Source organism: Falco peregrinus, chromosome 2 (assembly GCF_023634155.1).
Source record: "Falco peregrinus isolate bFalPer1 chromosome 2, bFalPer1.pri, whole genome shotgun sequence".
In the NCBI taxonomy this organism is placed as follows: Eukaryota; Metazoa; Chordata; class Aves; order Falconiformes; family Falconidae; genus Falco; species Falco peregrinus.
In genome coordinates, this window is record NC_073722.1 from 22,989,157 (window position 1) to 23,010,611 (window position 21,455).

At 40.9% G+C, this 21,455-nt stretch overlaps 1 protein-coding gene across 16 annotated transcripts in view; it reads right to left on the minus strand.

Moving 5' to 3' along the window:
• The window catches only part of ANK2 (ankyrin 2), a 382,481-nt gene that overhangs the window by 237,066 nt on the left and 123,960 nt on the right, over positions 1 to 21,455 (minus strand). For 8 of the 16 annotated variants that reach the window (XM_055796059.1, XM_055796054.1, XM_055796049.1 and 5 more), the window contains exon 1: positions 14,955 to 15,082. The exons of 4 other annotated variants lie outside the window; for them this stretch is intronic. In XM_055796059.1, coding sequence (XP_055652034.1) covers positions 14,955 to 15,035 — 81 coding nt within the window. In that variant the 5' untranslated portion in view covers positions 15,036 to 15,082. Of the gene's footprint in view, positions 1 to 14,954; positions 15,087 to 21,455 lie in introns of those variants that run through there. 4 more of the 16 variants (XM_055796034.1, XM_055796060.1, XM_055796028.1 and 1 more) reach the window with 3 other exon arrangements.

Here is a 21,455-nt window from a genome sequence, read left to right on the forward strand (position 1 = left end):
ACCCAGTCTCAGCAAAAATGTTAAGACTAAACATGAAAGCATAGATGGTTTAGTTCTTTACCTGAATATGCAGCCAAAGGGCTTACAGACAGAGCTGGATGGGAATTGCCCCATCAAAGGTGGCCCACTTATATTGATTTCTACCCAATCAATGGCAAGTCTTGCTCTTTGCCTTCCTGTCTCCTATGGTGGTTGCTCAGCCCAGGTGCCTACAGTTCATGCCTTCAGGCTATTCTCATTTGGCTGTTTGGAGTCCTGACAATTTTTATTTCCAAACCTGGAGGTCAACCCAGACAGTTCCTGCTTGTTCTCAGTCACTAACTGCCAGAAGGAAACAAGAGCTTTGAGTTCCCAGATCAAAAGTCTTCTGAAAACTAACTACACAAAACTTTTTATTTCTTCTTTATATTCTAAAACAAAATGAGGTATTTTTAAAATATATAATTGTAATAGAACATAAATTCTGATAATTAGTGAGAATGGTACTCATAGGCTATCCCTGTGACAGCTCAGCACTGAATGAGAGGTGGTCTCATCTGTCACAGTCTGCAACTTTTTTCTGTCCCTTCTGCACTGTTTAGGATAATAAAAGATGTTTCTTCAAGCTATTTGTAGCTGGAGGCCCTGCCCTAGCAGCTGAGAGTGCTCTGCAGTTTGCCCTGCATAGAAGATTAACTCTGAAGCCTTGAAGAGGTGAGAGAAACCACACATACATTTTTAATACCCTATTTGCTCACGTCCCTGAAACCCAAGAACTCTTTCATTCCCTACTGGAAACTCACTGCTTTCTATGAACAGTTGATATACATGCCAAGAGGAAAAAGGGCAATTAAGCCCTTATCCCAAAATATGTTTGAAAACCAATCCACAACTTGGTATCCTGAGCAAATATTAGATTGATCCCCGACTTTAGACACCAAGTAAAAATTGAAATAGCAAAAGCTATCACCCTCTTCTGTCTCCTTGGCAATTCCTCCTTGTTAATACAACTATTGCAAAATGGAAAGCACCTACATCTGGTTTTAAGAGGAAATCTTTAACATTACACCATTACCAGAGACATATCCATTATACAAACCAAATGACTTAATGCTGCTTATAGGTTTACTCTTGTTTCTGTACATATCAAGATCACTAATGAACAATTAAGCGTAATGTCTAAACATTACATCTATGTTTCTTAGAATGAATGCTGAACCTTTCGCAAGTACTGTGCTTTATATGAATGACAAAATGTCATGATCTCTATAAAAATGCATACATCAACACATGGCACCAAATATGCAAAGTGAGCAGAGATCTCACATTTATAAAGGTCGTCTTATAAAGACTGTGGATGAGGTGGGGGAAGGAAACGTCTTCTACAAAAGACTGAAAAGGTGAGCGGGGAAGCCGTGGCTGTGTGGAGGAGCTGCTGCTCATTAATCTTGGCAGCACGGCTGCCGATGCCCAGACCGCTACCACCTGCTGTTATGCCTGCCCTCAGGAAGCCCAGCACCTGCACAGGGGTAACAATATGACTGGCATAAGGACAAAAGCTTGAATAAATTCTGAACTAAATACTTGGCTAGCAGCCAAGTCAAGCAAGACAGAGATTTTAGGCATATTCTTTAAAAACATCAAGAAAAGAGATGAAGGAAAGGGGGCGATAAATCATATTTTCAAAATCACACCTACAGAACAGAGAGGTGCTGACAAAAAGCCCATATTTGTTAGAAACAAGACGCAATTCTCTTCCACGAGTTGACCCTTTTTGGATTTCGAGTTTTTTTCTTAAAAACCTTCCCATAACTTTTTCTTCTGTGGGTCTGCATTTTATTTCACTGAAATTATATTACATGCCAGCAATCCAATTCTGAAACCTCAGCGGTGAGTAAATTTCCAGAGGCTACAGAAACATTTCTTCATTTAGAACAGCTGAAGAAATATTTCTTTATTCGAGCAGACACATACATTGAAGACATTTAACAACCCAAGAAAAATATTCACTGAGCACTACATGGAGTGACATGTTGCATGGCTGGAGTGGACAAAGGTCTTCAGCAATCATTTGAACCTAGTCTGCAGCCAAACCTAAAGATTATGTCAACTTTAACAGATGCTGAATGAGAGTAATGTAAAGAAAGTAGGCTTCTTTTACCTCTGTTCTGAAATGTTTTGTAAGGCAAAATTTCATTAAAATGGAATTTTAGAATTTGGTCCACCAAGATCTGTGTAACAAAACAAATATTTATAGTCGTATTCATGAGACCAAAAAAGAAACAATGTTTTTAAAAGAAATTTGAAAGAGGGAAGGAATCACACTTTGACATTTCCTGCTAAGGTCTCAAGAGTTTTTTGAAACACACTGAAACATACGCTCTCTCTGCTGCTCTGACAACAAAGACTGCAGCATGAGTTTTGGCATACAAACAAAATTTGTAAATGGCAGCATCCTCTCCAGAATAAGTATTTACTCATTTGTAACTAAAGTTACTGGTACAGCAATTCATCTGCCTAAGAGTGTTTTTAATTCCTTACAATCACACTGGGTACCGCTGCTCCTGAATAATCCCTGCCACAATTTGTAAGGGTTTTCCATACCTGGAATATTCTTTGTAGTTCTTCTGCATCAGAACCTCACTCTGCAAAGTCAGCCCCTGGGTCCCCTCCTCACCTAATTAGCTCACCTAATGCTAGCAACTGCCTTCACACAGCATTGCCTTTCCCACTACTCTCAACCACAGCCAGCATCAGATTGAAATTCCGAACATGGATCACAGGAAAACTTGTCAGAGCTACAATAAACCCTCAGCCTTATTCTCCATTAGCACAAGCATCCAATCACATCATCCATATCCCTTGACATTACTCCTGTAATGACAAAAGCTCATTGTCTTTCTTAAAATGAAATGTTTGTCTTAAACGAAGCTGTTGCAAAAGCTTCTCACAATTAACATGCCCTCCCTGTTGTCCTTGGAGCACTACAGTTACGTACCACATTTTAGATTATCCTTGAGACCGCAATATCTGTACACCAAAAACTCTGATGAAGGCTTTCAGCAATGCAGAACCGCATAACAATTTTGCTGAAGTCACCTTCTGACTGTGTGAAACAGACTCCCAGTCAACACTAAATCTTTCATAGGTCTGACATAACAGGGCAGCATCAGAATTTTCAAATATAGGTGCAATAAGTAGGCAACTCAGTCTGTGTTTTGGAAATAATCACACAGCCTGATTTTCCTAAAATTCATCCTTATTTCCAGCAACACTGGGAAGCTTATAGGAAATTTGTGAAGCAGAACGCTGCAGGTTACAACCTGGGAATAACAGGGGAACCTGATAAAGACTTTTAACTAAGTTTAGTTTACCACTCATACTCATTTTGTTACAAATTTCATTCACTTGCAGTCTTACACTCCAGTCTCCACGAGCACCAAGGTGGGTGTGCATGAGCAGTCAGGACAGCATCACCCGCAACACAGAGAACAAGGGAGGCCAGCTACTGATTTCTCACCACCTCTGCAGTTGTTTATTGCTGGCAGTAAACAAGTTTAGGAGAGATCTTTTAAACCCATTAGACGTCAAACAGTTGTCACAGTGTGATAAGAATCTGTATTACTTTACCTTCCATAAATCTAGGTCAAAGCACTGCTGCTTGTTGTCTGTTTTCCGTTTTTGCTGTCTAAAATACAAGTCTGTTGTCCTGGTGGGCTAACAGGAAAAGAAGAGCAGGCATGATCTGCAGCAACTCTTTTGCTATCCTCCAGTGGATGGATGCAGGGTTTTCAGAGGCCAAGTGATCTTTGTTGCAGTGGGCTTTTCATAGCACAGTCCTTCTGGCATAGATTTAAACAGCACGTTTTTCCATCTTGCTGCATTACCAACAAAGGCTACTCTTTGCACCTTTATTTTCTTGTCCCAGTTGTTTCTGGTGTTTACTGCCACATTCCTGTATGTTTCCATTGACATTTCATTCATGCTAATCTTAAATGTTATCACATCATGCTAATCTTAATTGTTGTTAGGTGTTTATACAGATTTTCCTTACTGCTGGAGAAACTAATTCACATATTGAGGTCCACATATTGACCTCAGTGCCAAGAATTAAGACAATGATACTACACATAGGCAATAAAAGAACTGAATTTCCAGCAAAATATTGGCTCATCTAGTCAATGTGCTTGCTTGTACTTAATTCCATCTTTCTTCACACTGATCATTAACCAGAGCTCCAGCAACCTTCAGTAACATTCTGCTACTGCTGTATCTTACAAGTTTAACAATGCCTTCAAAAAGGAGGAAGATGCTTCAGTGCCACATATGACAGAACACTGAGGTACGCTTCACTATGGACTAAAGCAGAAGAGATATATCCCTGAATCTTAACAATGGCATAAAGTGAAATACAAAAGAATTGACAATAGGCAGTCAGAAGTGAGAGCTGCTGTTTGATGTATTGTTCTTAAAAAAAAAAATTGAAAATAATCAGCTCTCCGCAGAAGAAGCTGTTATAATGCAACAGTGAGAGCTGCTGATTGATGTATTGTTCTTAAAAATAAGTAAAAAAATTAAAAAAATCAGTGAAAATAATCAGCTTTCTGCAGAACAAATTGTTTTAACGCCATCTGGAATAACTAATCCACCCAGACATTTCACTACCTCATGATGGACTTATTCAATCCTTGCTACTGAGGTACAGGTAGGTAATAGCTGAGCACTGCTTTTCTACTTTAAAGGTGAATTGAAGTGCTTCAGTATGAAAAGTATCTGTATGTTCCTACAGGTATCTGTTTGCTGAATTTTATGGCACAAGGTGGGAAATGGACTGGGTGTTATATGTTTCCTACAAACATCAATATATACTGATGGTAGTCATTAGTATTGCAATACAACCATCCAGACAATTTCACTAGGTAACAAGGAAAATTTTTCCAAAGAAGGATTAAAGCCTTGGCCCCAGAATGTATCAATCCAAGCTCTAATTATATTGAGAATTAGCCCTGGTTCAGCTATTAATGTAGCTACATGCCATAAACGTCAGGGGTAAACAAGGAAATATTCAACTCATCCCTGATGGGCTGAATCTCAAAGCCATGAAAAGGCAGTCAGTTACTGAAGGCAGTAAAATTACTTAAGTGAAATCCTTCCATTAACTCCAGCAAGCTTTGACTCAAGCTTTAAAAATGAGTTGTCTGAAAGCAGCTAAGATAAAGGTCTGCTTTCCAGGGCGCATCTCAAGATATTAATGTTAGAACCAGCCTGAATGAGCCCCTGAATGTGTCATGTAACCTCTGAGAAAAGACCTTGGGCTCAGAAGGTCTTCAGATGAAAGGGACAGGGCACAAAAAGCAAATAGAAGAGGTGGGGTTTTAAAAAGTGGGGGTGTGGGAAACAGAAGCCCCCGAAGCTGGTCCATAGCAGTGGAAGAGAGGCAGGAGAACGGGATTGCTGGATTCCTGGCCTTGCTCTGGCAGTCGCGCCTGAGGCTGCCCCAGGCAAACCACTGCAAAACAATGACTACAGCACAAAGCAGCAATACCAATTTTATTCTACAAAGCATACTAGCCACAATGATGAAAAATGCTATTTGTGAAAATTACTGTATATTAATATCCCCATTATGTGAATGGCAGCCCAATCTCTGTTGGTTGAACCATACATTATAGTAATGTAAATCACACTCATTTCATTCGTATTGCTACAAATCACATTTTAGACAGAAAAAAGCACCAAATAATTATGTGCTTTTCATACTGTTCCAAATAAAGGTTTTTAATAAGTACACAATAGTGAAAAAGACCCAGAATTTTCTCTCTGATGATCTAGTCAAGCACATAAACTGTCACAAAAGAAACAGCTCCACCGTCTCTCCCATTCTGCTGTATAAACTGCTGTATAAATAGGGGCCAGACGGTATTATTTCTGTTCAGAGGTAGCAACTCGTTTATAACAATAATTTCTAGGAAAGGCATGTTGTACATCAGTATCCTAATTGCTGTCAACTATATTTCAAATGGGCCACACTCCTAAGCTTGCACTGCAAAGGAACAATCTTGCATTTTAAAGTCTACATTAGTGCATAATGAGTTTATGGCAGCTGTTTTACAATTGAAAGCCATCGCCTGCTGCTACTGTCGGTGATGTTGCTGTGAAAAAAAGCAGTTAGGCTGAGGACCAGGGGGGAGAGAGGCGTGTACAAATACATGGTGTTAAATATAATTAGCCATAAGTCTCCACACATTTCTACCTCCAAACACAATCACACTGACTGCAAGCTCTGCAAGTGCCACGGCTTCCTTGGAAAACACCTTCTGCACCGTTAGAAGTAGCTAATTAAAAATAAACGCAACAACAAAAGCTCTGCTCATCTTTCAGGCAGGGAGCACAAGGTACAGGGGGAGAATACTGACACCTTTCCTCCCCAGCTCTGAAGTGCACCAAAGGAAATGTGTAATAACTCTATGCTTCATCGGTTTAACTTGCATTTCACACAAAATAACATACTATCAGTAGTTCCAGTGGCTGAGTGGGAGGCCATGATCTCTAACCCGAGCAGTAAGTCTTTGGCAGGGCAGTGACCTTTAGACAAGGCACAGAACACATTTCCCATCTTTCTCTTTTCACTTGTTTTTGCAGATACTGTAGTCATCACTCTCTTTTCAACGTGAGTAAAGCAGTTAAAGCATAAATGGAAATGCCAGCTCATAAAGCGTCTTTCTTCAGTGTTTCAAAGCTAATGAGCATGAATCATAGATTGATTGGAAAAATCTGTGCCTATTCCAGCGCTTCTGTTTTCTGATATTCAACACGCTCTGCTCTGTTGCATAGGTACACAGCAACAAGAGCCCTGATCCTCAGCTGATGAAAGCTGGCAGAGCTGCTGCTGGCTGTAACAAACCAACACTGACATCCAGCAGAGACTATGGCCCACTGTGTTCTGTTGCCATGCACAGAAAAAAACATGCACAAACAGGCTGAGATATGGCGTAACAACACAAACCCAAATGCATACATACACAACCCATAGCTCGCTTCTCCTGATGTTTATGCCTATTCATTCATTTTTTGATTGGATCACAGCAATGCATCTACCAGGAGAGTCAGATGAGGTTTCTAATGGTTTGCATGATGAATAACGGCCACTGTTTCTTGATATTTATATGTTGACATCTGCTCTCTGATATAGAAAGCTACCAGATGTATTAGATATCTAAAATGGTTAAAAAAAGGAACTAGCAGAGTCTTTTAGTCGCAGGAAAGCAGCACAATTTTTAATACAGTAAGAAACAAGCTAGGTTCAGAATCACATCTTCTATAGAAGGGTATAAAGTGCTTATAAACTTCATCAGTTCACTGTTCATTTACGTATTTCAAAACTATCACCGGTGTTCTTTACTGCCTCAACTACATCGACATATACTCCAAACTCTGCCTTATAAAGAAAGCCCAGTAGTGGAACAAATAGCAGATTTAATTACCAAGAAGCTAAATTGTTGCAGGTATCTGTGCATTCCTGGTGCCAATTTAAATCCATACATTCTGTTTGCTCAGATCCCATATATATATAAATGCATGCCATCCAAGAATGGATGAAACAAACAAAAGCAGCCAGTTGCTTCTGAAATACTTCGCCTGTGGCAGAAACCTATACGCTGTTTAAGCTAGAAAATCATTTTAAATGGCAATTACTGCCATTTACTCTATCATTTCCTTAGGAGCCGAGACTGTTCTCCAGAGAGCACTTCATTCATGGACGAAATTTCTGTGTGTGTGTGTGAGCTCAACTGAGAGAAAATACTAGCAGGCTACGAATTGTTTACCTGCATGTAACCCAACTGCAGGCTAGCTGGAAGCAGCCACAGAAAAGGTGAGATCATATGGGTAGGCATTTACCTTCACTCCCTACATTGCTGTGTGCTCCAGGAACATTGCCGTTTCAAGAAGGGTTGGGAAAGACTAATCAATGCCCACACATTTGACCGGCAATGCCTGTAAGGATGTGCTGCCTTTTTGTTTAAAAGGCAAAGTTGTAATGCTACATTTCCATTCTCCAAAATCACACTTACAAGAGAAAGATTAATTTGAAAAATTAATTACATGTATTTTCAGCTACAAATTGTTTACAAAAAAGTGATCTGAAGCACTTCACTGCCTCTCTCATGCAATTTTAGAAATTACTCAGAGGGAACCTTGAGCACTAGCCCATCTCCATCTGCTTTCTAAAAATTTTTTTTCCTCCTGTATTTGGTGCCAGAGCACAATGAAATCAAGTAGTAATAAATGAGAAAATGCAAAATTATTTAGATCACACTGAACAAATAACAGTACAGCAAGTTTCTACTGAAAATGAAGTATGGAAATAATTATTCCTACGCAGTGTAAGAACAGTAATAGTAAGTTCAAACTTTTAGCTCAGCAATTTCTGTCACCGAGAAAAAAAGCAACCCCCTTAATCAGCTAGAAAAGATTTTGCAATAATTAATTCCTGCAAATAAATGAGGATGTAAGAGCCCCTAGCCATCTTATTATTTTCTTGGCCTCCCTCTGTTCCTTGCATTTCAGAGCTCCAGGGCTCCCACCGTCTAGCCTAAATATCTACGTGTTGCATATGTCAGCCTCCATTTGCAGAATGGAAAAGATTTCCTAGGCAGAAATGCCGTCTAAAGCAACACAGCATGCCCAGTGGAGGCAGGAACACAGAGCTGCAAAACCCATGGCATCTCCGATAGGGATAGGCAGGTAAGAGAAGTAGAGAACGTGAGAGGCGCTGATACACCCCCCAGACTGCTACTCCTGTCAGCTGAATAGCCAGGCCTCACGCACACATCTCACTAAATGGAGACTGCCTGAAGAGAGAAATGGTCCAGCTTTGGCTCCATAGGTAAGATTTTAAAAAGCAAACCAAACAAAAACAAAAAGAAAATCTACAGAACACCAAACAGAACATTCACTACAGAGATATTTATAAGTATCAGGCCTCTCTCACCAACTTATCTTGTTGCTAAAACCCTTCTCCCAGATGCTCTTCCATCATATGCAGGTTGCAGCACAACCTGCAGGAGGGGAGACAGAGAGAGTGCACGTGGCTGCCTCCAGCATGGACCCCAGTGTCCCCAGAGCGCCGGGACAGGCAACTTTAAGCTGCTGCCTGAAAGCCCAGCTCAGCCTGTCACTGCTGGCCTGCCAGAACGCGTGATGAGGCTGTGAGATGTGCGAATGCGATACAGTATGTGCAATACTTGACAGCCCCAGGCATCCTGCAGGGAGAAAGGGAAGCTGGCTAGAGAAAAAGGGACTCGCTTCTCTGACTCAATTGATGTTTGCCAAACATTGGTGAAAATGAGCAAGAGCTGAGAATGATAAATCAGGAGCCCAGAACACGTGGCAGGCGGATGCAGGCTCAACACATCGCACGGTTCTGTATAAAATTCACCACTCTTATCCAGATTATTTCCTCCTTGTTACCTTCACATTGTTTAATATGTGAAATGTAGCACTTGCACAAATCTGCTAATAATGTAAAATAACTCCATCCCTTTGCAGATTCCTATTACTCTATAAAATAACACATTCTGAAAAGCACTACATATATTAACTTTAAAGCCCACAATGAACAAATGCAATCTTATAAGTAGTTGTGTCAATTCTAAGACTTGTTCATTGCTTATTCCGTCAATACAACAGAGCACAATAATGATTGAAGTGATCCTGTTACACTAGAACATAAAGACCTTGAAAAGCCAGGTTCAGTCATGTGGCTAATACCACATGTTCTCTCCATCTTACACACTTTACAATGCTAGAAACACAACCACAGCGACAACACAAAATGAAATAATCCAGATGTTCAGCTATGTTGCCCATTATTATTTTCCCTGTCTCGTTGCTGTAAATAAATGGAAATTATTTCTCCAGAGCGTCAACCACCATGGGGCTGCCATGAGAGAAGCACAGGACATTGTGCTGATGCAATCATCAAAAGTGATGGTTGCTTTGTGGCAACTAGTAACATAGAGGTAAGGTGCTTCATCTCATAATGGAATAAACAGACATCATTTTTGTCACCATCACGCATAGCAACTAAAGCTAGAGACAACAGGTAAGGAAAGAGAGAATAAAAAATACGTCAAAGCCATTTCTAGCTATGGTGTTAATTTTATACCTGACACAAAACATGCTGGAAGCCATGTGATTGGAAGAAAAGGCAAAGGGAACAAGCAAAACCTGATCTCGATAATGCAAGAATATCAGTGGAGTTGCATCAGATTTACAATAGTGCAAGCCTTGTTGAAACATAGTGCAGGCCTTTAGAAATGTCTCATTTTATCTTTAGAAGTCTCTTTAAAAATCTGTGTCTTACCTCTATGACCTAAAATGAGTTTGTCTTCTCCATCCATTCTCTTCTTTCCAGAGCAAACGCTAGTACCATTTCTCTGCTTCCTTATTTTCATGTAAATTGGACTAACTCAGCTAAAATCAAAACAGTTCCAGTCCTCTAAAACCGGTTCGTCTGAAAGAAGAGTAAAATCTTCCAGACTTACAGAAGCTAAGTTACGAGTAAAATTAATAATATTGAACACTGATGAGTTGGATTAACTTATAACTACTGCTTCTGCTTTGCGATGAAGTCTTTTAGATAGCCTAGTCCTGAATGAAAAAAAAAACTGTGTTTTTCGTCATTAGCTCTTTCTGCCTATTCAATTTACTGAGTATCATCTGAAGGAAAATATTTCTTCTAAAGATAGAGGATGTGATCTCTCTCAGAAGAGGACGCATACTGTGGTTTCATATCAGTTGGCTCTTCAGTGTTGCCACAGCTATTTGTCTGTCACCAGTAATAATGGCATAGTGAGGGAAATAGTAACTAGAGAAGGCTAAGTGGGACTTCACAAGGGTGAAATGAGGGCACTTCAGAGGAAATGCCACCCGGCAGATGGGAACTGCCGTCATACAAACCCCCATACTGATTTTAAGGAGAGATGGATACTGGTTCAAATTTTTCTTCCAATGGCATTCAAATTTCCACTAAAATTAGTAGCTGGAAAAGTAAAATAACCAAGTAAACAAACATTTTAAAATACTTAAGTAGCCATATTTACCACCAATTGAACTGTTGTGTAATATTATTGCGCCACTGTAAACGACAGTTGAAAATACAGGAACATGGAAGTGGAGGGACAGTTGAATCCAGTCCAGTGATACATTAAAGAAATCACATCTCATTGATAATTAATCAAGTTTCTCTTGAAGGCTCTTTACCTGATTAAACCTATTTAGAAGGTTGCTGAAGAGCCTCACTTCCTTTTGCCCTCAGATAGCCTTTTGCTTTAGCCTACCAAAGCAAAGCTCTTGTAGTTTTTGCCTAAGACAGGCTCTCTCTTCTTAGCACATTTGGACTCTTGTTCTTGAACGCAGGTATTGCTTGTATTCCAGAATGGGTCTCAATTACCTTATGCATGGAATGAATAGTCTTAAGTAACCAAAATTAATTAAAAGCATTAGCTTGCACACTGTAATCATTTCATTAGCAAGTATAGAGCTTCCACTGGAAATACCTCACCTAATACATCCAACTTATTTTTTTCCATAGATACATTTAAAATAGGAGATAATGCTTAGGGTTAGGAAAAGAAGTATTATTTCTCTTCCTTTAAATCAGCATTACAACTTCCCCAAAGCCTTTTATAGTACAAGCTTGACTCCAAGCTTTTAATTTCCCTTAAAGAATACAAGTGACAAGACTGGAAACCTACAATAAGCTAAAATGGATTGGTTTTCATTGATCCATCAATGGCATGTGCTTTATGATCAGTGGAGTAAGAACCTGTGGTTTCTGGAAAACTCTTTCCCATCAGTTTTTAGTTCTAGGTATATGAATACACTTCATTTTCTACATGATGACTGATAGTAGTTGGTTTAAATCTGAAACGCTCTATAATGAAAAAAAAAAATCCTTGAGAGGAATTATAAGCATTTGGTATTTGGACACTTCACAATATACTTGGCAAAATGCTGAAGGAGGCCTCAAAAAAATGAAGTACCATAAATTCGTATTCACTTGCGATGCTGTTCCTTCAACACAAGTGGTATGTTGGCTACCAAGATGAGAGGACCAACACACGTTACTCTCCTTGGGTTTCCATGCAGTTACACCAGCAACAGAATGAGGCCATTCTGTTCACTTCTGCCTCCAGCAGAACGCATCCTGTGCTCTCCGACACTAGAACTGTATGAACACAGAAATTTAGCATGATTTTTCCAAGAACACAAGTTTCATCACACCCCAGTTACATGGAGGTGAAATACCACAGGAAATCCAGATGTAACCCTACCACTGGAGTCACAAACCTAATAAGGCAGCCCACTAACTCACCAGCATGCACAAAGTCAAACATCACCACAAGCACTAAATTTAATATTAGGTGGACAGTAATTTTCTCCATTTTACAAAAGTTTTGGGTTTTGACATCCTGTATTAGGATGAAACTGAAGCCCTTTCATTTTGAAGTGCATGTGCATTTAAAAACAAAAACCTGGGGTACTGCTGAAAATTAGAGAAAAACCTACATTGTTTCATAGCTAGGATACCCTCCTGGAATATAGAATATCCAGCTGAATGCTGTATCCGAGATGCGTTTCTCTCTGTCTCTCCCAATAAATACATAGATCAAACTCATCTGCCTCAATTAATATTTAATTATCCACATAAAAGGGATCAACTTCCACAGAACAGATAGAGGGCATGTTGGATGGCGCAATGCAGCTTCGTTCAGCAAAAGTAGTTCAGGACCTGAAAAGAGGCTATATTACTTTTGATTTTGGAGGTCTTGCACATGGCACTTCCATCTCTGTTCCCAAAATTGTGTCTACCAAGTCAAAACAGGGGAATTCATTCTGGAATTCTTGTACTCTTAGCTATTCACTGTGTCTCTTTCTTATAAAAAAAATTACCTATTTTTAGGTTTGAAGAAAATAATTCTTAGAAGTTAAAAACGAATATTAAAGCCTGGAGCTGTATTTGTTCGTGAAATCAAACCAAGGATAAAGCTTCATGAGAGCTAATCCAACACCAGACCTGAGGCACCAACATCTATTGCATCCAAACTGAGCAATTAAGAATTCTGTGGTTTACATTTGTCAATCAAAAACACCCAATTAGTATTTTCTAGTTGTAAAAAATAACTTGAAAAAGATACCCAAACATTTAATAAGTTTTTGAAAAATGGAGGTACATCAGCTCTTGGAAGACTCCGAATACAGAGACTCAATGTAAGAGATGCTTTCTAAGCACTCATTTGGCAGCACTGGCACATACTTGTGTTTCAACCTTGAAAGGCTCTGGGCTACTTCAAAAACAATAGCAAAGCAAGAAACCATGTATACATGGATAAAAAAGAAGAAATGGAAACACCCACTTTGACTCCTTCATCTTCAAAACCTCTCCCCTAATACGATAATGTTCCCAGGTTATCTAGCAGCCAAATTAAAACCCTGGCTATGCACTTGATAATTTGATTTTTGCTTCTTCGTATGGCTTTACATACTCACACAAATAAACCTTTCAAATTCAGAAGCAAGATGAAGCAGATATTCCTTCTGCTGCTTGTCTGTGCTTAAATATAAGGCCAACGTGCTATATAAAATCCCCCACTGTGTGGAGATCCAGGCAATATTCCAGGCACAATGGGGTGGGGTGAGGATGTTTTTGTTCAATTTCTTGCTTAGACTGGATTATCTCATGCCCTTATGGTTATATGTACAGAATCTTCCCTCTGCGATAAAATGGGGCCTAATAGTGTCACCTATTGCAAAAGAGCTTCTCTTCACCAGGTCAAAACCCTTGCAAAAGTCCCTGAATAAGTGTCTGTTTGCAGCTCTATGAATTATTTCCATGTGTAGCGATTTGTCTTGCTCATACACCAACGTTGATTAAGATGCAAATTCTATGCAAAATAAGGGACTGAAGAATTCATCAGTGAATATACCCTGTTTGGATTAAATTTCACCTCATCCTGCAAGTAGTCCCACATATTTCAGTGGGTAACTCACATTACACCAATTAATCTTAAAAAAAGGGGGGAGGGTGATAACTGTAAAGCAGTTTATGTCATAATTATGCAGAAGCACAGACATCTTTCCTCTTAAAGGGGAGACAAAACCCAAACAAAAATACATAGTTGCCTACAATTAAAGCCATTTAAAAGAAATTCCTTCAAGCAGGGGGCTGAAGCAGCGGGCACACCATGCCTTGCAAATCAACCATTTATGACAGAGACTGGACACACAGAGAAAGTCCCCTGGAAACTGGGTGTGGCTGGACAAGTCACATTTTTACCCCATTATTTTTCATTAGCATCACTGAATTACCAGAGGTGGTACAAAAGCCGGCAACGGATTTCCCTAGGATTGTTCATAAGCCAATCTAAGAAACATTTCTGGAAAAGTAAACTAAAGATTTATAAACCTGCATCTGTATTGCTTATAGAAAAAGTGACAGAAGCACACAAGTCCACACCATCATGTGCAGGTTTTATATTTCTTCTGCCAAAACAAACTGCCCTCTTTCTTAAGGGGAGCACAGGGAAATCCGCAGCGAGAGGCACCGGCTGCCTAATGAAACCAGCTTCCCCTGAACAAAACAGAGAGCTGTTTCCCCATAGGGGAGAAGGAGAAAGGGGAAAAGAAAAAAGCAAGAGACAACCCTCCGATAACGTTGCGATAACTGAATTAGATGGTGAAGCAACGTCCAGAGCGGGAGATCCCCCTCGCTTGCGGAGTGCCAGCAGGTTGGCTGCCGAGCCAGCTGCTGCCACCACCAGCACTAAAGCCCCCCGGGCCCGCCGCACACCTTGGCTCCGTGCGAGGTGCCGCGCCCCGCGCCCCTCCATCTGCGCCTCCCCCCACCCCTGTGCTGCCCGGCGCGGGGGGCGAGAGCCGCGGCCCCAGCCCGCGCCGCCGCCCGGCCCCACCTTCTTGGGTCTTTTCCGCCTCTGGTTGCCGCCGTTGCACTTCTCCCCGCCGTCGCTCTTCTGGGCTGCCTCCTCGTTCATCCTACCGAGCGGCACTGCCGGCGCCGAGCCGTGCCATGGACGCCTCCAGCCGCCCAGCCCCTGCCGAGGGTGGGACCCGCCGGGGGCGGGCGCAGCGGCGTTGCCGTGGCAGCGGCGGCGGCGGCGGGGCGGTGCCCCGCGGACCCCCGGGGACGCCCGGCGGGGCGGGGGGCGGCGGCGCGGCCCCTCCCGGAGCGCGGCGAGGGCCGCCCCCCGGCTCTGCCCCCCGGGTGCCGGGGAGGGGGCAGCGCTGTCAGCAGCCCAGCATGGGCTGGGTGGCCACGGCATGTCACCCTGTCCGACCCCCCGCCAGGAGCAGGGAGGGGTCCTCCCCTCCGTCAGGTTGCTCAGAGCCCCCTCGCTCCTGACCCTGAGCGGTGCCAGGGCTGGGGCATCTGCCCAGTGTGTGTCTCCCCACTCAAAACAAGCTCCCCGAAGCTGAAAGTCTTGTTCAAAGAAGCACACTACGCGCTTCCATTTCATCTGCCAGAAAGAATGAACATCACAGGCCAGGCGGCCCTGGCTCGGCACACTTGTTGAGCAGAGGTTCATTAATTGCTTTATTTTAATGGAGGACCCAAGAAACAAAGATTTGTGGAGAGAGGATGCTCTGAACAGAAAGTATTTCTATGAAGAAAGGGTTGAGTCCTCCTTCCTCAGATGTGACAGAACAGCCCTTGAGAAGTCAACCAGTGGTTCTCCGGACCTGGCTGCGCTCTGAGAAGGAAAGACAGCACTTCCCAGACATCCCTGTGGCCCAAGGTGTTGCCCTCCTCATCCTGAAACCCATACACACCACCGAGGCATCTGGCTGCAACTGTAACGTCTAAGAGATGATTCACTGTCAGTATTAAAACAATGGCAGTGTGATTGGCACAGCATAAGGCAATAGTTTGTACTACTAAAATAAATAACCCCCTCCTTGTTTTGAGAGAACAACGCAGCAACAGTCACATGTAAATGCATGTGAGAATCACAAATGTATTCTCTTTTCTTCTGGGTAACGTGTTAAAAAGAAAGTACCATTCCACTTATAACCAAACAAAACAGCCAAGTAACTTGCCCTCCTGCCTGAACAGTAGCAAGGCTGGGGAACAAAAGAAAAAAGTCACTTTAACTGCTTACTCAGCAGAGGAGAAGTTGGAGAAAGTGGAAAGGACCCAACGAGGCATGAATACGCTCTCCCACGATCACGCTGGCTGCTAACACAATGAACATCTGCAGCACAAAAACAATGTAAGCAGTGTAACAATCTGACACTCCCTATTTTTTTATTTTTTTATTTTTTTTTTTACTTTAAAAGTGATTTCTTTGTTACTGCTAGCAGTAGTAAGTTCTACACTACAAAGAGAAATAACTCATTTAAAAGTAAAGGGAGCTACAAATCTTGAAGGCGGGTGCTATACAACACTGCATCTGTTACACCATAATTAGAGCTCCAGTCACAGTCACAGCAAGTATTTTGGGGAAGACATACAACAGTCATTTTTTATCAGTGTCAGACATTGATGGAAATCATTTGTGAAACCTGTAAAGATGTGGGTTTTCTTCTAAATTACAAAGAAACCTACTCCGCACACAAATGTTGTTTTTAAAGAAAGAGGTTACCTCCCCTTTCACGTTTTAGTCAAATTTTGTACAAGTTTGTTTGTGCAAAACTAAGCCTTTCACATTCTCTGTTGAACATTTGTTTAATCCCACTAAGAACTGATCCTTGGGTTAAGGCAGATTGTTGATGTGGCGATGATTTATTTATGATTCTTAAAATAATGTTTCTTGCAAAATTAAATTAAAAAAACCAAACCACTGATATTTCTGAATGTAAATACAAAGACAACTTAAATCACACATGACTGTTCTGAAAACTCTGAGGTGATGGCACAGTACTGTAAATGGGATGAAGAACACAGTATCTCACTCAGCCAAACCCAGTGCTTTTCCTTCCGTCCCTAGAAGAGATGGGACTTGCTACTACTTCTTTAATTCTATGTTTAGTTTGGTCTTCAAGCTGGAAAAGAATAAGGAAACAGGATTGCAGGAGAATTCCATGACATCCAAGAAAAGGAGCAGGTTTTCCTGAGAGACTGTTATGATTGAAGGCTTGATGCCTCGTGAAAGGAAGAACTCGCTGGGAATCACCACAAGTAGCAAAAGGCCAGTACCCTGGGAGGCAGCCAGTGCTAATTGCAGGCTGTAAAGTGTGAGGAAGAAGTGAGGAAGACACAGTTTAGGGATTTTCAGTTCCATTATGTAAGTTTTGTAGTTCTTAGTACACCATCTTCACCTAAATCCGTGCCACAGTTAAAATATAAAGGGAATTAAGCAGCAGGTAGCTAGAAAGCTAAACTGCAAGCACAGTAGTATCCCTTATGTTAAAGTAACCAGCCTGTAATTGTCCATCGAGAAGCTGCGTATTTCTCACCTGATCTTTTTCTTTTTGTCTATCAGTACATGAGAGTTGCACTGCCACACCACTCCCTGCAAAATCAAGTGTATGGTGGTGCGACAGCGCCCACAAACAAAATACTGGAAAAGCCTATTGTGACAAGTATCTTAAATACTTATTGACAAGAGCTACATAGCCATCACAAACTCACAGGTACAATTCTACTGAAGGATGACAACCTCGTTAACCTTAACTGCTCTTAGGTCATGTCCTCAAATCCTAGGCATTCACCTTTGGCAACACAGTTTTAGGTGTAATCAAAGGAAACAAATGTTCTTGCTCAGTAACAACATATCACTGCTCTCTGTTTCCCACCATCCCAGAAATCCAGCATGAAACCTAATCAGCCTTACCTAACCAAGCAGGGAATCACAGCTGGTGTGAATTGACAACAGGTCTAACAACTGCACCAGCTCAGGTATAATAACCACAGAACTGTCTCAAAGAAATGGCCAAACATACTAGTAAGTTCTAAATATTCGAGACTGCTGAAGGCATTCTTTGTCATTTAAAGCAGTTAGGAAAAAATATTATAGAATGTGGACTGCATTTCCTTTGCAAAGCAAAATTTCTTACCTGGAAAAATAAAATGTAGACATAACCAAACTTCTAATATAGGGAACTACATAGGAAATAATTTTTAACTCGTTTGAAACAGAGGGCTGCAGTCACATATGTAATTGCCCCTCATCAGTTTATAAAAGGAATATCATATCTCCAACTTGCATCTATCAACCCCTAGTGCAGGATAACTGGCTAGTAATTTATGATCAGGCAGTTTCCATGAATGAGGGTCGAGATGATCAGGTAGATTAGCATGTGGAAACTTCCCACGGATATATCCTGTCAGTTACGTTGTTTTGAGGCCTGTATTCATTACACCGAAGTCCAGGCTTAGCTCAAGTGTCTTAATCCACCCAACATCTGAATCACATTCCAGTTAACAACATACAATTACCTCCCTTCATACAGATGTGATGAAGACATTCCATCCCAGCTTAAATGTACTTTATGGAGCTGAAAAGAAGTTATGCAACAAAAGCATGAAGCAACTCCTTTAAAGTTCTTCAGCAAAGTGCTGGCCAGCCTCTCTGCAAGCATTGCCATAAGCTTCTTGTAGCACATTAGCAGTAATGGCAGCAGTATTAAATGAATCCCTTTAATTTTGATAAGTGCAGGCAGTTGAAAGGGTTTCATTACTGAGTTCTGCTTGGGTGTTTTCCAGATCTAGGACCCTCACTCCCAAACACACTCATGTAGACAAATGTAAACCAAAGCCAAAGAAAAATGTTCTTTTTACAACTGTGGGCAGATGACACTAGCCTGCACTGAGTTCTGTGATGATGCAGTTGGATCACTGCAGCTGTGTAAGCTACCAGACTTACAACTAGCTCAGGCACGTCTACACCGACAGTCATTAGCATCCCCTTTTCTGTCACAGAAGTCATGCTTTCCTAGTAGAAAATCACCTTTTTCTGGAGTCAATCCTTATGATATCATTTCTGGTTACTTCCACAATTGAAAAACTTAATCCTACAAGGCCAGCTGTATTCCCACCGAATCCAACAGCAGCAGGTCCATTCAAGATGTTTAAAATCCCACCATTACAACAAACAACAGAAACTAGAAACTCAACTTATAGTTAAACTAGGACCTCTTTCTACACCTTGACCCTACTTCATATTCTGCACTTGTGCTATCTATACAATAATAATCCTTAAGTCAGAACATTTTCATGTTCCACATTTTCAAAACTGAAGGCTCTGGAGGGATCTTATCAATACGTACAAATACCTGATGGGAGACAGTAAAGAAGTCTGAGATAGGCTGCTCTTCTCAGTGGTGCCCAGTGACAGAACAAAAGACAACCGGCACAAACGAAAGAAATTCCATTTAAACTGAAGGAGTGGGTGAAAAAAAACCAAACTTTTAAATGTTAAGGAACAGATTATCTAGATAGACTATGAATTCTCATCCTTAGAAATAGAGCAACCTGCCCTAGCTGACTCTGATCTGAGACAGGGATCAAACTAGATGATCTCCAGAGACCCCTTCTCCCCCTCAACCGTTCTGTGACACTACAAATACAGAGCATTGATTCTGCAGCTGTTTGAAGAGTGCTTTGCTTTTGGTAGTCATTAAAGGCATTAAAATACTCAGATGTTCCAGTTGAGTAATGCAAACATTGTCATTCTTAAAATGGTGACACCTATATTTTGTCAACTGCTCCTAATTTTTAGCATTAAACATTAAAAAACCACCACCAAGACAAACCCCCCCCCCAAAAAAAACACAAAAAAAACCCTTAAAAATCCTCTAAATATCATGTGCACTAAGTGCTCTGTATCTGTTCAGCTGTATGCCACAGACAATCATCTGGGATTTTATCGACTTGCCCCTACAGGAGTTTCTGCTGGTTACCTTGAGCTGAACCCTCAGCTTCCATCTGTCCCACTCTGATAAGAACAGTAGAGTGAATGAGAGGTGGATGAAAAAGTCAGCTACGGTTTACCACTGAAATCATTAAACCAAACTCTAATAGGAAAGAGTTAATGTGTGCATTTAGTTAAATTACACCAAAAAGTCTGACCAAACAATTTTTATGATGATGAAATTAAATAACACACATCACAGAAATGAGACTTTTTATGCAGTTATGTAACTGATCTCTATTTGTTTCCTCCTCAATGAAAGGAGCACAAACAGAATCAGTAGCAGAGAAACAAAGATGCAAGCAAGGAAAAAACCAAAAAGACCAAAAGAAATATTTTTATCCTGCTCAACAGATAATCAAAATATTCCTTTTTACTGGCAGGCACTCCCTCCCTCCCCCCCCCCCCCCCCCCCCCCCCCCATAATTTACTCTGTGTCAATTTCTGAGTGAAATCCTGGCCCTGATATTAGTTCTTTAACTTAATACAGCCTAGCCAACCTTTACCATTTAAACACAAAAATATCTCCCACTAATATAACAATTGTCCTTATGCAAGTAGCAGGCAGGGCTTTTAATATGCAAAACTTTAGACTCAGAGACCACAGAAGATTATTATTACTTTGTTTAATTCAAACTGGATACAATCTAATTTCTTCACTCAATTCTATGTGCTCCTTGGTATGAAAGGATTAATCTCTTGACAGAGGGGATGAAACAATAAAACTATTTAACTAGTCAATTCACATCAATTTTAATTTCATCTTCCCCAGCATATCTTCTAATTGTCAGCATAGAAGAAGAACTACAATGAAAGGCCAATGGTTGAGCCACCTGTCAATGACTACTGGTGACAGACCCTGAGCAGATTAACCGTATGGCCATGAACCCTTGGCTACCCGTGTCTGATTGAGGGCACACAGCAACAGTCAATCCAAGTAGGGCTCAAAACAGAAGCCTGAGGTACAGTACAGGAGGGTCCAGACGGCTCCATTAAGGGACCTGAGCAGAACCTCCCATTCCAAATGTTTGCTACTTCAAGCAACATGCTGGACACAGCCCTATTTTTTTCTTCTACCTAGCTGAGGGTGGGGCCAAGGAAGACAAAAAGATGAACAATCATTATGATAAGTTGAGGTTCTTGCCCAAACTATAACTTACCAAGTGGTTTGTTGGGTTTTTTTTAAAAAAAAAAAAAAACAAACAAAAAAAAACCCCAAACAACAAACAAAAAAGGCACAGTGACCAAAGACGTGGGTTTGTTTGTTTCTACTAATTCTGGCTGTAACCTCCTAAAAAGCAGATTCCTCCAACAATGCGTCATAGTTTTCCATTTAAAATCATCTGTTATACCGTGTTTAAGAAATATTGGCATGTTACAGATTTTGCATCTCAAATATGTGACAAAGTGGTGTGTCTTTAATCTGGATTTATGTTGCACAGTTATAATTGCCCTGGTAAGGAATCTTCTCACGACAGTAAGATGGCCAAGATATACAAAGCCATCTTCCAAGAAATATATCTGACTTCTTGTTCCGTTCTA